The 16277-nt window shown below is 40.6% G+C and overlaps 1 protein-coding gene across 1 annotated transcript in view; it reads left to right on the top strand.

The window, feature by feature from the left end:
• Nucleotides 1–8510: 8510 nt before the first annotated feature.
• The window catches only part of LOC118428785 (meteorin-like protein), a 25610-nt gene continuing 17843 nt past the window's right edge, over nt 8511–16277 (top strand). The window contains exons 1-2 of the mRNA XM_035838990.1: nt 8511–9165; nt 13297–13703. Of these exons, the coding sequence (XP_035694883.1) occupies nt 9053–9165; nt 13297–13703 (520 nt within the window). The 5' untranslated portion in view covers nt 8511–9052. The remainder of the gene's footprint in view (nt 9166–13296; nt 13704–16277) is intronic.

Here is a 16277-nt window from a genome sequence, read left to right as displayed (position 1 = left end):
GACTATAAAAACGTTTAAATAACAGCCGGAGCCCTACCTCTGCTTGGAGAGTAGTTTTAGACAACAAGACAAGAAGTCTTGCGTTCTGTTGCTATGGCCTACATCACATTTCCAAACCGGGGCCCGGCCGGGCAGCTTTCGGGAACAAAACGTATGATATAAAAGAACACACCATTTGTGTACATTTAACGTTTTCTTTGCGTTCTTCTTTAAGTTCTTATCAGGCTGGTATGTGCGTCTGTCTTTCATAGACAACAAGACAAGAAGTCTGCGTGAGTGTAATCTCCAAGCAGATCCTACGGCGGGATAAGTAAGTCCTACTTAAAGTTGGCCAAAGGAGTGTATCTGGCCGGCCTAAGAGTGTGGATTTCCTACCGAATACCAAGACACTGGTATATGCTGTTTGTGGGAACGAAAAATAAAGGTGTTTTACAAGGATTTGAAATATACATACACTCTGATAAACTGATTTAAGAAAAGTTGTGTGTGTTTGTTGTCTTTTATATCATACTTTACGTTCCCGCAAACTGCCCGGCCGGGCCCCGGATGGTAAGTGTGAGAGATCCTACCATAATTCCAGTTGCACGATCCCAAACCAAAATAGACACTTGAAATTCAGCAAGATTCAAATGCATGTACATGGGATTCGACGGCTATCAGCGGAAAGTTTATGATGGACACGTCAAATCTCTGCTTGGAGACGAATTGCCTAATCTACAAGAAGATGTAAGGTTCCTATTCACATGCATGTGAATCCAAGGACCATATATCTTATAATGTTATATAAAGTCATTGGTTGATATAAAGAAAATCAGGGGGGTTATACTTTTCGCCAAAAAAAAAAAAGGATTAGAAAGAGATCGAGAATCACATGTACATGTATGGGGAAAAGTTCTTACAAAACTCCATACAATTAAAGTATCAGAAGTTTATTGTGTACAACTTCAGAGTAGGAAGAGAAAAACAATTTACGCTGTATTCTTTCACATCCACCACCCTTTTCTCACTGTCTACAGTAACAAGGACAAACAAAATTTTCGTCTAAGCATGAAAGTTCATCTGTGTGGGTAGAATACATTATTCGTTTGGTTAGTTTTTTTGTTTCGGTCGATTTTTGTATCAGACATGAAATTACATTCTAAGACAAAAAGAACTCTCAGACTACGGATCAACGACATTGAGCCAAAAATTTAGCAAATCTATCATAACCTTCTAGTGGATGATTCAAGTTTCATATTCTTGTTATTTCCATGCAAAGAGATATTGCTTTGTGTGTGTTTGTTTGTGCTGCCGAGGGCGTTGGTTTCATCTAAGACAGAAAATACACAACTTTTAAGACGTACAAAATGAGCGAAAAATTCGTACAAAGCAGCTCTAATCCATACACGTCCCGAATCTCACTTGCTCAGACTCGGACAAAATCAAGTCGTGAACCGTGCTCAATAAGGGCAGCGACAGATGTAGCACCCAGCAAAGGACTCTATTATTTGTTCCCTCGGTCACGCTTCTTTTGCGGGCATGGTGACTCTAATGAAGCTTGCTGCACCGCTCTGAGGAGAATAGTCGGAGACATGTCGCAGAGATGGATGGGAATCTAAAAAGCTAGGCTTCTATAGGGAGGCTATCCGAGGGGCGCATCGGTGGGCATTGTCTGGCGGGTATTCATGAGTGTCGCGGTGTCTGCTCCAGACTGAAAGGTCGCGAACTCGCGAGAGTTGGGGAGAGTCCTGGCCTCGTGTTCTTACCTCAGGATCAGACGATATTCTGGCACGATCAGCAACTTTCCCGCCAAAAACGTATAGTCTCTGAAACCAAGGAGGTTATATCAGATAATATAACCTCCTTGCTGAAACATACGCTTCTTGGGTTGGACCGGCCGGATCTTCTATGACTGACCAGGCACACTATTGTAATGGTTCGTTCAGTTTGGACAATTTTCAGCCACTATTATATATTAACGTTCGTATTTCGGACCGTGAAAAAGAGACTTGTTAGATAGCATCCGACAGCAAGTTGCCACGAACACTATCCCACGTCAAGGACATGCCTTACCATCGCCCTGCCTTGCGCTCTGCCTACGCAATAGACATGATATAGGATCCTTGTTCTGTCCGATAGTTCGGAGACGTCATATCTCCATGAATTGTTCTGATTATGCAAATAATACATCTACCTAATATATGCTTGCTACATAATATACACCTTTAACTAACTTACAAATGGCAAAATGTTGACAGTCCAATCATTTACAAGGACATCGTTTGTATAATAATTGGTATCTGTTAATGTTCCACCTTCCACAAACTACCTACTAGTATTTTACATGTATTTGAATCCTATAATGGAAAACGATGCAAATACATATTTTCCTAATTTATTATACAAATTAAATCATAATTTGCATAATTTTCACTTCATTGTGTACATCCCTGTTTAACTTTAATCTAACTGCATAATGAACATCATGGAAATATGTCGTCCCTTTCTTCGGTTATAACGTTATTCTCCTGGGAAGATTTTGGCACAAGAGCCCCTACAATTCCAGAGCAAGCTGCTAGGAGGATTACGTCACAATCTATCTGCCACCAAGATATCAAGACCATCATGCATGGCACGTCCCGTTCAAAAAATACGAATCTATGGAAATTCTGCTGCAGTACCAAGGTCACATACCAGGGGACAAAAACTGACCTTGAAATATTATAATAAAGTTTATTGCAAATTCTTGCCCGTGGGCTAATTGCAGGTGACATGAATTCAGACAAGGTAAAAACAATATCAAAGGTGTCTACTCTAGTCTAAAAGAAGTAAAAGCTAACTCTAGGTCCTGGGCTATTGGGTTCGACTCCTTTTTCGAAGACAGTGGAAGACGAAACATCCCACCTTTTCTATTATGTGTGGGTTTTGTGAAGTTAGAAGGAGAATTGTTTTCTTTTTGTCGGTGAATGTTAAGAAGTTTGGATGGAATTTGGTGGCCTCTTCAAACAGCTCCTTTCTTTCGTGATCATAGAAAGAACAGTTTGACATAAAGTGTGTTTCGTCTTCCACCATGTTTGACGGGCACTGCTTACACGTTCTTTTACATACAGGTAGCTTCTTGTATCGCCCTCTCTCAATTTCGAGAGGGTGGGCACTAATTCTAATTTTGCTGATTGCGGAGCGTAGATCAAAATTATCTAATTCTAGGTATTTTTCCATAGTATGTGCTGATTTACAAGTCTTGTAAAACCTTAGCTTACCGGTATCAGTGCTTAAGTTATGACGAGAGGTTTGGATAAACATATCAGAGATTCTAGATCTTATCATGGTACATATAGATCTGATATCACTTAGTGAGTTACATGAATAGAACAGGTAGGAAAGACCACTACCATCTAAAATTTCTTTGACTCGTTGTAACAAAGTTCTCCTACGACCATTAGAAATAGATCTATGTTGATACAAAAGGGCATCAGCTTGTAATAAATGTCTATGAGGATCCATTTGTAATAAGCGTAGCCAGTAACGAATAACACGCACGGATATATCTAAGTCTAAAGGAAATCTACCAAGCTCCGCTCTAGATGCCAAATTACTACAATTTCTGGAAACTCCAAGTATATTCTTACAAAAGCGGTGATGCGAAACTTCAATTGGAGAGTTGTCATTTATAGACTCCGTGCCCCAAATTTCACATCCATATAGGAGAATCGGTTTTATACAGGAATCAAATATTCTTAGCAAGCATTTTGGCGAAACGGAAGAGCGAATGAGAGATTTCAAACTATACATAGCTTTACGAGCTTTGAGTGAAAGTTGTTTTTTGGCCAGGGAGAAGCTTCCCGACGATGTAATAGTCAGGCCTAGATAGCAGTAAGAAGGTACTATGTCCAGAGTGTCTTGATCGAATACGAATGTTTGGTTTCGGAAGGATCGGCCAGATTTGTTGAAGATTATAACTTTAGTTTTCTTTAGGTTAACTTGGAGTTTCCATTTTTTGCAAAAGGCGCTTAGTCTGTTGAGCGCGCATTGCAACCCTTTATCTGATTCAGAAAGTATAACGACATCGTCTGCATATAACAAGCACGATACAAATAAATTATGTAGAGATGGTGGTTCACATTCGGCATTATCAAGTACATGAACGAGGTCATTAATAAATAGGTTGAACAATGTAGGACTTAGATTGCAGCCTTGTCTAACACCTTTTTTGGTCACAAATGGAGGCGTTAGACCGGACTCGGTTTTTACACACGTCTGAGGTTTAGTGTACATACATTTAATAAGCTTGTAAAAGTTACCCCCTATTCCCGAGTTTAGCAGTTTAAAACGAAGTCCCTCTCTCCAAACGGAGTCGAAGGCTTTTTTAAAGTCGATAAAACATGAATAAATGCGTTTGTTTTCGGAAAGGTGTTTGCTTAGCAAGGAGTCCAAGACAAATAAGTTATCATTCGTGCCAAATCCTTTTCTAAAGCCGGCTTGGTTTGGGGAGATTAGATTATTTTCGTCTAGAAATGTGGTTAGGCGTGTGTTTAGTATTGATGTAAACAACTTGGAAAGGCAACTAGTGACCGAAATTCCTCTATAGTTGCCAGCGTCGTCTTTTGCCCCGCCTTTATGAATAGCAACAATGTGGCTGGTACACCAGTCTTGGGGAAAGTAACCAGCAGATAAGAATAAGTTAAAAAGTTTCGTAAGTGGTTCTATGATAATATGTGGCGAACATTTTAACATTTCATTATGACAGTCATCCTGAAACGCAGACACCCCCCCCCCCCCCCCAAAAAAAAAACACACAACAACGTCTCCTTTTTCATGGAGATACCAGACAGTCCGACAAAATCGCCTAAAAACACGTCTAAAAGCAGCCAGAGCTAAACCTCTGCTTGGGGAATAGGATCACCCACCTACCAAAAACCATCGCAATCGTGGCCGCGAGACATAAAGAAAACGGTACAAAATAGAAAGCCCGATAAAACCGCCTAACGTCTGCTTGAAGAGTATCGCAATACATCAAGCGTTTCTTGACATCAAGGAGGTTAAAAATTGTCCAGAATAAAAACAATACCTCCATTTTCACGGACGTAATGATAATGGACAAATACTCTTCGTTCTACGTCCATTAAACCTGGGGTAGCTCCTTTCTTTTATCCCAGCCTGGATACAAAATGATAATTCACTGATAAGACATCCACGTCAAAAGTATGCCGACCTCCGGCAGACTTATTAAAATGTATGGCGACTCTCAAACAAGTGGCGCCCTATTGTCTTACAATGTTTTATTCAAGACAACCAGCCGCCTGTGAAAAAGCTCGGTGTAATTGCGAGTTTACAAGCAGCAAACGAGGCTGAAAATGAAGTAACGATGCAAAATAATGGCTCGTTAAAAACAGTATCTAGTGCAGATGATTGGAGCTATTACCGACGCAAGACCTCATAGGAAGAAGGACGGGTCTGTTGTAGACTACTTATCCGAATAATGGTTGAGATATCTTAGCAATCATCGTTTCCAAGGAGACCGACAGGGACGAAGGAAAATCACTATTGTATAAGATACGCACTGATCGGGCAGTATTTTACTGTGTTTCTAGCTTTTATTTCCCTTTCTATTCTCCAAGCAGAGAATAGATACATTTCTTAAGGAAACGGTACTAAATATATAGAAAGCCCGACAAAAATGTCTAAAACACGTCAAAAACAGCCGGAGCTTAACCTCTGCTTGGACCAGAGTGTATTTTGTATTCAGTGATGAACAATACAATACAATACAATGGGCAAAACAGACCAACAGCGGATCGAGCCAAAATTGCATTTTTTAAGCTCTTTGAAAACCAATTAGTGTATTTGTCCTGTGGTTGGCAAATGATAAGAAGTGTTGTTTGTGCATGTGTAAAAACTTTTTTCTCTTGTCTGGCGTTCTACTAGTTGCATGAGGTCAGTCATTGACAATGTCTTCAAAAAGTAATTCACCAGAGTGTAGCAACTAACTAAGGTCGACAAAAATGTTCTAGCATTTTTAGGAAATTCACGACGACGGCGTCCACACTAGATCATTTTCTTTGCACACACACACACGTCAACCTAGCTTTTCTTTTCTGTGTACAAATTTATGTTGCCAAACTAAACGCACAACATAAACAGACTTCAAATGATAACCGAAATAAATCAGTTCCAATTAACCAAAAACATTTTAGGCAACTTACACCAAAAACGAAGACCTATTCCTAATAAGCTATTATAGTTATTTTCCCTTTATTTGATATGGTAAACAGAGCGGTGCGTTTGAAGTCTTGCCGCTACAGGAAAAGGGTGGGGTTATAGAATCCCTCTGTTCACAGAAATGTAGAAGAGAGGCGGGGATTCTCCATGTTATTGTGCCCCATCCATCAAAACTGACGACAAGCCGTCATCATGCACAGGACACCTATGGAGATATCCAACTGAACTGCGCCTCCTTTTATTGGATTCGGACTTACCCCTTTTTACCGAACAAGAGCGGTACCGTAAGGGGTAGGGAAACATCTAAAGAATTCCTAAGAAGTTAATGTATGTTCCACTACCCACCCACAAGCATTAACCACACGCGACGTCCTTCAAAAATGAAACCGTTGCTTCCTCATCAACTATGATCTTGTTTACGTCTCTCCTGCTCGTATATTTTTGCGGCCCTTGGATAGTTTAGTTGGTTGAGTTTGTGACCATGATATCGTCATTTGAAAAGCGCATATCTTTGTGATCTTCATTTTGTGATATATGCTAGTTATTGTCATGAAAAGGGTTTGGAGTTTATATTTTGCCACCTAAACAGACTAGCAAGTGTTTTCTTGTTTCAAGATGCAAAGTGACTTGAATCAAGGAGGTTGAAAGAGGGACCTCCTTGCTTGAATGTGATTGTTGCTATTTGTTCGTTGTTCTCTTTGAGCTGTGTAACAGGTATGGATACGCTATGAAACATAACATGTTATGTTGCGAGTTACAAATTTTCATGGATATTCGTTTTGCCCAAGGACTTGTTTTGCCGTAAACCAAGGTTAACCTCCTTGCGTAAACTGTCCAAATGATGGTTTGAAACTTTGATAATTTTGGCGTTCGTTTGTTTGCGAGGAATGAATGAATGAATGAAATTTCGAAAGAAAATTGTACTTTTTTGGTGGAATAGATAAACTTCTTTCGATCTATTAGTGTGCAAAAATCATGATCACTAGCACGGTTCCAAGCAAAAGGAAAATTCAAAAGTACGCACTAGACTTTTCCATATGATAATTGTTGGGTTTCGTCACACTACTTTGTAACCCTAGTGTTCACGCAGTGTATAATCACCCTACATTATCACCTAGTTGTAAATCATTACCGTTTACAGCCCTCCGTTGGGCGTGTGGACTTGTCTTTCACTTCTGCACCTATCCGCGAACTCGTTTGTTGCACACGTGGGACTCTGTATGGGGTACGTGGACATACATGACAATGACCACAGAATAGGTTTTGATTGTTTTTCTCATTCGTCTGCTTATGCTATTGTGTGAAGCCAATACGTTAGAACATCTTTGATGTTACCGATTCTGTTGTCTTCTACTGAAGCCTTGTGTTCAAATAAATGCTATGCTATCTAGCAAAGAAATGTTACATTGTCTTATATGAGAAGCTTTTATTGCAGGGAGACAGGTATTAAGATGGTAAATGCAAATAAAACGTGCAAATGTGATATACACAATGCGCTATTCATGGATCGAAGCCACAAATAAAAATATTTGCAATATTTTGTAAGAACAAAGCTAAAGAAAAATTTTCCACATTTTTCTTCATCCAAGGAGGTTAATTTTCATTAAAAGATGGACAACTTCCTATGTTTTATCCTTATTGCACAAACCCAAAGCTCCTTGAATGAACCAAGGAGCTTTTATCAAGGTTCCTTGAATGAACGAATTAGATTTCTTCTGAGTTATTTACCCGTTGAAGGGAAACAGACCACACCGACGATATCACAAATTTTCAAACGGTTGCCAAATTTCTGGAATGTTCCAGAAAAAAAAGTCAAATTTAAAACACGATTATGTTGAGCTAAACCGAGGAGCTTTCAACATGATGGTACAAGTTGACGAAAGCTCCTTGGTCAAACCAAGGCAGATAAACAAACAAACAAACAAACAAACAGTGGATGTTAGGAGGCGAAGTATCAAGTAAATAAGCAACAGAACAGACAAAGAATCGTTGAAACGGTAACGAATCGATTAATTCGTTAATAGTTGAAAACGCACGAGCGTTGTCGTGTCTAAAGTACATGTACAAGTACATGTACTAAATTGTCACGCCATCTAGCGGCCGCACTGCAGGTATTGACGGTTGAAATGTTGTGCCGTTGCTGGGTCACTAAGCTTTAATCAACGACCTTCGGACGAAGAAAGGAAGCATAGTTTTATCCCCAGGCACACACTACAATCCTATACAGCCAGGAAAAGTGCTGTAAGGTCGAGTTTGGCTTCTCTCCAACCCTGTACACCCCTCTGGATTGTGGAGTGTTCCTGGCTCTTGTGCCTGGCATCTCATTACGCGAGCTCCACACGTGTTGGTAGGTTCGCCTTCGCAGCCGCCTGTCACACGTCACCTCTTTTGTTACCGAAAATCAATTAATTAGCCCGTGTTTGGAGTCGGAGACGTGTGCGGGGGACCATGCCCAAGTTCCGCCAGCGAGTGGCGCTTTGTTCCGTCTCCTCCTGAACTTACTTTTCCCTTTAGCAGATCGAGTGTGGTGTAAGGCGAGAGTGCAAGACGTTTCTAAGGTGTCTGGGCTGCGTGAAGATCGCGGGATTTGCAGTGGAGTGGAACCGCGCGGACGTGATTTGTTGTTACGGACGGGGGCAGGTAGGGCAACCGAAGACGCGCCCGGGTGTTCTCGCCGTAGACAACAACAAGTCTACCGTGATCGGGCACTGACTGTGTTCCCCCCGTCTTGCTAGCTAGCGAACTTGCGAGGCGGTGTTGAACATTCCTGCACGGTGTTTTTACCATGTAAACTGCGTCCTCACGGGAAGGACCGAGCCAAGGTGCGCTGGACGGCGGCGGGGAATTCGCAAGCATGCGGCCGCTGCGAGCTGCCTCGCCGGCGGCGACAACTCTACTCCTCTGGACTTTCTGGCTGGGAGCTTCGGCTACAAGATACTCCGAGGATCAATGCGACTGGACAGGAAGGTTAGTCATTCTCGAATCATTTGATAAATCTGGGAGAGAACCCCAAGTTTTTACCGACAAGTTTGTGAAGGAACGCCCGAGTGTTTGTGAAAGGAACCAGTGTTGTTGAAATCTGTGTTTAAAATGGCCGCCGGGGTTTGGTGGGGAAGCGTCAGTTTCAGACACAAACACTGTTTACAAACTTCTTGAAACCTTCAAACGATCCTTTTATACAAACTTGTAGAATAATTCTTTGTTAGTAAATGCTAGAGCTAGTCTACTATCACTAGGTGCTGTGATTTTTGTTTTGAGTTTTTTTTATGAAAGCTCTCAAACAAGTAAAACGCTGAGATTTTGCTATAGAAATCTAGGGCATATGGGCACTAGGCAGTGAAGCAACTTTAGAGATCATCAAATGAGTCATTTTTAGGGGCCATTTTTGCCACTTATTTGCGTCGTTTCTTGACACTTTGTGTCTTGTTACTTCCCTTATGGAGTCGTGTCTGGAAAGCTAAGATTATCAGCATTTTGAAGATGCAAGAGTGAAACATTTCCAAAGTTGTAACAGTTTGCAGTTATGAATTTTTTTAATGGTATATTGACAGTTTTGTTATCCTCTCTTGCACCATCAAGAAAATGTTAAGTTTAAACATAAGCAAGTTTCTTGTTTTAAAAGTCCCAGAATCTGTGTTGCTGTTCTTACAGACAATAAAGACGTTTTCGCACCTCCTTCAGGAAATTGCCTTGTCTGCCAACATTAGCCTGTGTCATTTGGCTCCACTTGTCTCACAAAGTGCAATTTCTTGAAGCAGGTGTAATTTCTTGAAGAAGCCCTTTCTTAAGATTTTAAGCTATCTCAAAAGAAGTTTAGTTTTCGGTTAGGACCAGTTACAAACTCAAGGCATCTTTGGTATACTTTTTAGTCATTCTAGTGTCTAGCATTTCCAGCTGTCTTGTTTACTGAAAGTTTACAGCAGTCCTAGAAGTTAGTTTCTTGCTGGTGGTTGGTACGATCAAAGCTTTGTTTAAAACTGCACGACATAAAAGTCGTACGACGATCTACACCAATGCGACTGCGCCCATAGTTGAGCAGTGCTGAAGTTATTCTTTCAAGATCCCTCATCGTGTGGGCTTATTTGCTTACCATTTGTAGAAGACCTAGGGAGGGCCCGACCTCTAACCCAGCATAAGGAATACAGCTGTCAAGACTCACTTCTTCTCCCTCCTCCCACCCTACTTGGTCAGAACTTTCCCCTGCTGTTTCCACTGGTACCCCCTTACTGCCGACACCACATGGTCTCCAGACAACGTTTCTTGCACAAGGATGTGGTGAAAGACTACACCCCTAGGCTCGCAAGAAAGTGTGCATTTCAGGGGAAATCTTGTTAGAAGTAAAGGTTTTGGCAGGACTGCCTCCAGGACCCGTCCCTCTGTCCTGGGAGTGGGACGGAAATATTGGGACGTTGAATTTCATGATTTTCATCCCATCTATCCAAAAATCTTCACATGAAATTAATGAAATGTATTTTTGTAAGCTTAATGACAGACTCAATGTAGAAAATCTGCACAACGGGCTCTTACACATTTAGCGGGATGGATAGAAAATTTATAGCTGAGACAACCCTAGATTTTGGTCTCCATGTCCGTTTACTTTGGTTGGGCAGCCTGCTACCACACAAGCGACATTGCTGGCTGATGGCTTCATGCTATTTCCCGGATGGTGACATCATTTCTTTCCTCTTAATTTCCTCCCAACCCTGTGAAGAATAAATAGAACCAAATCTCTGCCAGTCAGTTTTGAAATTCCCCACTAGTGAGCAAATGTACAATGATAACATTGAAAATCCCTTGTGCAAAAGGGTTGAGTTTGAAATGAAATAAGAAATTGAAGCTGTTGTGGATACAAATGTCTGTTTCCTGTTTTGGAACCAGTTTTGGAAACCACAATTGAAAGTAAAAGCAAACTTGTCTAAAATAACATTGTCCATTTCAGTATTGACACCAATCACTCAATCTTATAGCATGAACAGCATACTAGTAGATTTATTGTACTGCCTATAAGCGTTAACAGATAAGATACAAATTGCATGCATGTTTGAAACTTGAGCTATGATTTTGACCCTTGATAGCCTACATACTACAGTTCATCATTCAAACTTCTCATGTTTTTCTTTCATATTTTTCTAAGATTAAAAGAGCTCCCACCTTAAACGTAGTGATAGCAACATCTGTGATGTTGTTTAATTTAGAAAGTTTAGGTAATGGCCTCTCAAATTTGGGAAGGTTTGTGTCGGGATTGGTACCTCTCTGCATGGTGCCCATACCCGCCATTTTGGACATACCGTCTTGTTGTTATGTTTGACCTAATCCAGACCAAAGCACTGCGGGGTTCGAGTATCATAAGATTTTGCTTTCGCAACTCACCCAAATTGGAAGAAGATGGAAAAGGATGTATGTAAGAAAACAGTTAAATATACTCGAGTCATGCTTTCTTTTTACATCATCTCTTGCGCACATTTAGGAAAGTTTAACTGTTCACAACTTATGTACAAATCCCTGAAAATGGTAGAAAGTTTCAGATGAAAAGTTAGGTGGTACCTATAAAGTTACAGGGCTTAGGTGCGACAATTAAGACACTGTAATACAGTAAAAACCAGCTGTTGCCATGTGTCAGCAATGGCAGGTAATGTGTGTTTGGTGACTATAGAAGACATAAAGATCACACCTTAGCGTCTAGTCCACCTTTCTTTGGTTCAGAGAACAATAGATATGTTTTTGTTGTCAATGGAATGTTGCAGAATCAATGTTACGTTACCTTTTACACTGTCAGAAGTCTAACACACTGGAACTTGTATGCAAGTCACCTGTTTTGAAATCGTGCAAAGTAAATTTTGCACTTGCATCTCTGGTAAAAAATGTTACTTTAACTGTTATGGGGTGGAATTTGTATGCAGTCTGAGTGTTCGTTTTGCACCCGTCTCCGTATTGTGAAATTTTGTTTTTGTAGAGTGTCATTTGTTTCCGAGGTCTGGCGGAAACACCGTCGGTCTGGTCATAAATACCGAGACCTCGTCTTGTAGCGTACAGTTATGGTTGCATAATAAACAAATCTTGCCACCTGTCATACTTTTTCAAAGACAAAGGACTGGGTACATATTTAACTTTCTTGAAGAGGGTAGCAAGCAGCATTCATTTATCCAAGCAGACTAGTGGTAGTGTGCTTTTGTTTTTGAGTTGTGTTGGGTTTAGCAAGGCTGATCTCCGATCTGCTAGGTTCTGTTCAGAGCTATTCAAACCGTGGTCGAGATTATCTTCTACTGAGACCAGTCACCTAATCTTCTTCCACCACCTCCCCTGACCCCACATGTGTATGTTTGTTTAGTGCCCCACAAAATTGATGCTTGTCCCCAGAAAAAGGGATACTGGGTTGTCTTTTGTGGGGCTCCATTTGGTCTGATTTCATCTGAGACTGCCCACCACCACGCCAGCATGCTTAGCGCTTGTGTTCAGCTGTCAGTTTCACAGGTGGCTGGAGTCCTATAGTTGGGGAGAGCGACAGTTCTCGGTTCAGATATCCTTGCGTACCAAGGCATATTATGATTCTCTTTACCCACTTGTATCAAGTATCTTTAGACTCTACATTGATAGATGTCACAATACCACAATATAGAAAATTGACATTTTTAGATAAACCGTTTACAAGGTGTACCTTGTAACAAGCTGAAATGTAGGTCTTCCAAAATAGTGTATTTGAGGCAGTGTTACACTCATCCAATGTGTGAAAGACAATCAAGAAATATAGCAGTCCGTATTGTTGTAAGAGAGTGACATACTAGTAGTCAACAACGGAGACACCTGAAACTTGTCAAAAATTGCCCAATCCAAATATTTACATGATGACGTGGGCTCTGATTTTATAATTGAAAGGGTTAGTAACCTTTCACTCTACAAAAATGCTGGAAAGTAAACTTACCGCTACCTTGTTATAGCCGCTGATGCCTAGTTATATACACATGTTGATAGGCATTCCATTTTCTGAATGTATTCTTTGTTGTACAAACTTTCGGAAATGCATTAGCGGTCTGAGTGCATTTAGAATGTATACTTTTGCTTGGTTAATGATGTGGATGTTGTTTTTTTGTTTCCTTGCAGCGGTCTGTCGCAACTACAGGAATCCAAGAGTGTACAACAGGTGTACTTCCGATGCGTGGAAGGAACGCTCCAATGGAAATATCCGCGGGGCGCGCTACGGATTGTCCTAGAGCACGGGACGTCCGGAAGAGACTTTAAGGGATGCGTGCAAGCCGATCGGACGTTTAGCGGTGCCAACGTTTACCTGGAAGAAGATGAGAAACTAAAACTGATAATCCAAGACGGGGAGTCTTCCGACAATCTTGAAAGACTAAGATGTTTTAGTTCCAAGGAGGGAAGAACGGCATTGTATGTAGAAGCTGCTGCACACCTATCCGGCGCTGAGTCAGTGGTCAAAAGAGTCGTGGCTTTAAAATACGAACTTCAGTTGGTCACGCATAGACATTTTGGGGAAGACGACTTCAAAGGTGAGATTTTTGGGCGGATTCTTCGTCGTGAGACTGAATAATTTTGGTACAGACACACCCAGAGATGGCATCATCCTTTTTACACCCACACTTATCCACACTCCACCCACACGCCACCATTTTGAATTATTCCTGTTTAGAGCAGTTTGTAACAAACAATGCTACCTTTAAAATTCAATCTACAGTTTTACTCTGCTTTTTTTGTTCCCGCAATTTTCTGCAAGAGGTTTATGCAATCACTGTTTCTCTCTAATGTAACAAGAGACTGTAATTTCGTTGAATGCAATGTTGATCTAAATTTACCATGCAATTTACCGTGTTAATTGAGGCCATTTGCTAAGCACACAAAACTGATTGAGCGTGATTTTCACAGGTATACGTGAAAAGGAACATTGGAGCTCCTACTCATTTTTTCACATGTGTTGTTTTGAATGGTTGGTAGAATATGGTGATTCTTGCATCAAACATAGAATAGCTTTGTTTTGAGCTGTTGTCAAGAGTTTTTTAAACAAAAAAAAGACTGAAAAGTAGGTAACCTAGTTTTTGGAAAGCGGTAAGGTTATCTCATGCATTGTGTTGTACAAGTTGAGTTTTGAACAGGTTCATTTTCTTCAAAATAAAAAGTCAAACTTCCAAAAATATTCCCCACTTTTCTCAAGAGAATTTTGTACAATCATGGCTTTTTGAAATGCCTCCATGAATGCAAAAAGTTTTTGTGTTCTCTGTTTTGCCACCCCCCATTTCTTCCAGACACAAAAGAAATTTCTGAAGGTTTGAAAACTGCAGGAGGTATTACTATTAGAATGGGTTTTATTTGTGCTGCTGGTGGGTTGATGATATCAGTTATGGGCAGACATGCCTGACAAGGTGTTTGCTGTCACTTGGGTGATAGAATCCATGCAAAACCACACACTTCTAGGCCAGTTTCATCTTTCATTTTGCAAAGGTTTGTGACATGATACTTGTTTGTGGCATGGAACTCATTTCTTATCTCTACAAAATTTGTCATTAGTCAGTCTGCGTTTTGTCAAAATTTGTGCAACACATGTCTGTGAGGATGGACACACAATCCACCAATCAGTTTTGCTGGTGGCGTTTTTGTAGCGACGCATCATGTCTGTATTGTTGTGTCGTGCTTCCAGGTCAGTGGGTCCGAGGCTTGTCGTGTGAGCGCACGTCGCCCGGGGCTCCTCCCATTGTTACGGGTGACATTTGAGCACTCAGTGTTTTTGAGATCATCTAAAAACGCAAGAAATTGTGTAATTGTGCGCATCTGCATGGATTTCTCTCTTTCTCTTTAGCCAATATTTACATAGACACAGCCGAGCAACTGTGGCAACCAAACTTTCTGAAAAAAAGACGCATCCAGTTAAGTTTTGTCTTTCAAAGTTTCATGTACATCGTGAATACTAACTTTTATTGAAAAAAAACAATATTTGGAGCTCTATCTTCTAAGTTGTTGTGCAGTGGAAGTCTCTCGAATGAAACGAAGTCATGCATGTGGAAAACAATTGTATCTGAAAGCAAATTTGACCTTTTTTTGCTAAGAAAGATAACAGGCGTGTGGAAGATTTGCATGGCAGGCGTGTGGAAGATTTGCATGGCTAGCAGTAGCAGTGATTTTAATGGCTGCACAGTTAATTGAGCAACACCTTCTGTCTATCACTCTCTGTATGAGTGATGACAGAAACCATTGTTAATGATTAGCAAGAAGGGTAGAATCTCCTCTATTGTGCTTCAACTAATGAACCATAGAGAAAGGTTTCTGAAAGTATGTCTTTGTTGTTGTTTACCTGCGTTGTCAGCAAGCCTGTCACGGCCTAGCGTCTCCCAGTTTCTGCTCTTTACCGAGGCATCTTGAAAATTCGTCAGGAAAACAAAAGAGTTTCAAGATTGAGGAGTCAGATAGTGTGCTCAAAGAAAGATAGGAAATGCTAGTAACATAGATTGCATCAGCTTTGGTAAAAGCTTCAAAGTATGTCTTCTTTTGTTTACCCCCGTCTTCTTTTCTGAGCAACATTTGATTTGGTGGGTCGTTAATTTGCCATAAACCGGGTAGTAGCCTTGAGGAAAGAGCAAATGTAGATGTTTGGTGCCTTTTTACATGCAAACTGGACTGACAGCATTCTTGAAGCAATGGGGCCGAGAAAGCAAACAAAACGGAATGATAGCACAGTTTATCTGTAAACTGCATCCAGCATCAGATGCATTTGGAAATATTTCGCCATTCCGGATGTGAACGTTTGTGTTCATAATCTGGGAATGCAGCTTGAATGCTGGCAACTGTTTGATAACAGATAAGCAGTATTTTGACAACTGAGGTCTGGGAAAATTTAGGCAAAATACTTTTTTTAACTACATGTTGTTTATAGCCGTTTTCTACATAGCTTGCTAGCTTGGCGGTCATGGTCTATATATCTTTCTGTAGCTTTTCTGTCAGTTTGGATGAAACGTTATATGATTGAAAACTGGCACTGTAGTAGAACAATATCAACTGAAATTGAACTATATGACAAGCTATGTTATTGTTCACATGACAGAAAACTGTCCCTTTAGAACAATGTAAACTGAAAT

This window comes from Branchiostoma floridae, chromosome 13 (assembly GCF_000003815.2).
Source record: "Branchiostoma floridae strain S238N-H82 chromosome 13, Bfl_VNyyK, whole genome shotgun sequence".
Taxonomy (NCBI): Eukaryota; Metazoa; Chordata; class Leptocardii; order Amphioxiformes; family Branchiostomatidae; genus Branchiostoma; species Branchiostoma floridae.
Note: the sequence above shows the minus strand (reverse complement) of the source record. Positions and strands in the feature narration are given on the sequence as shown.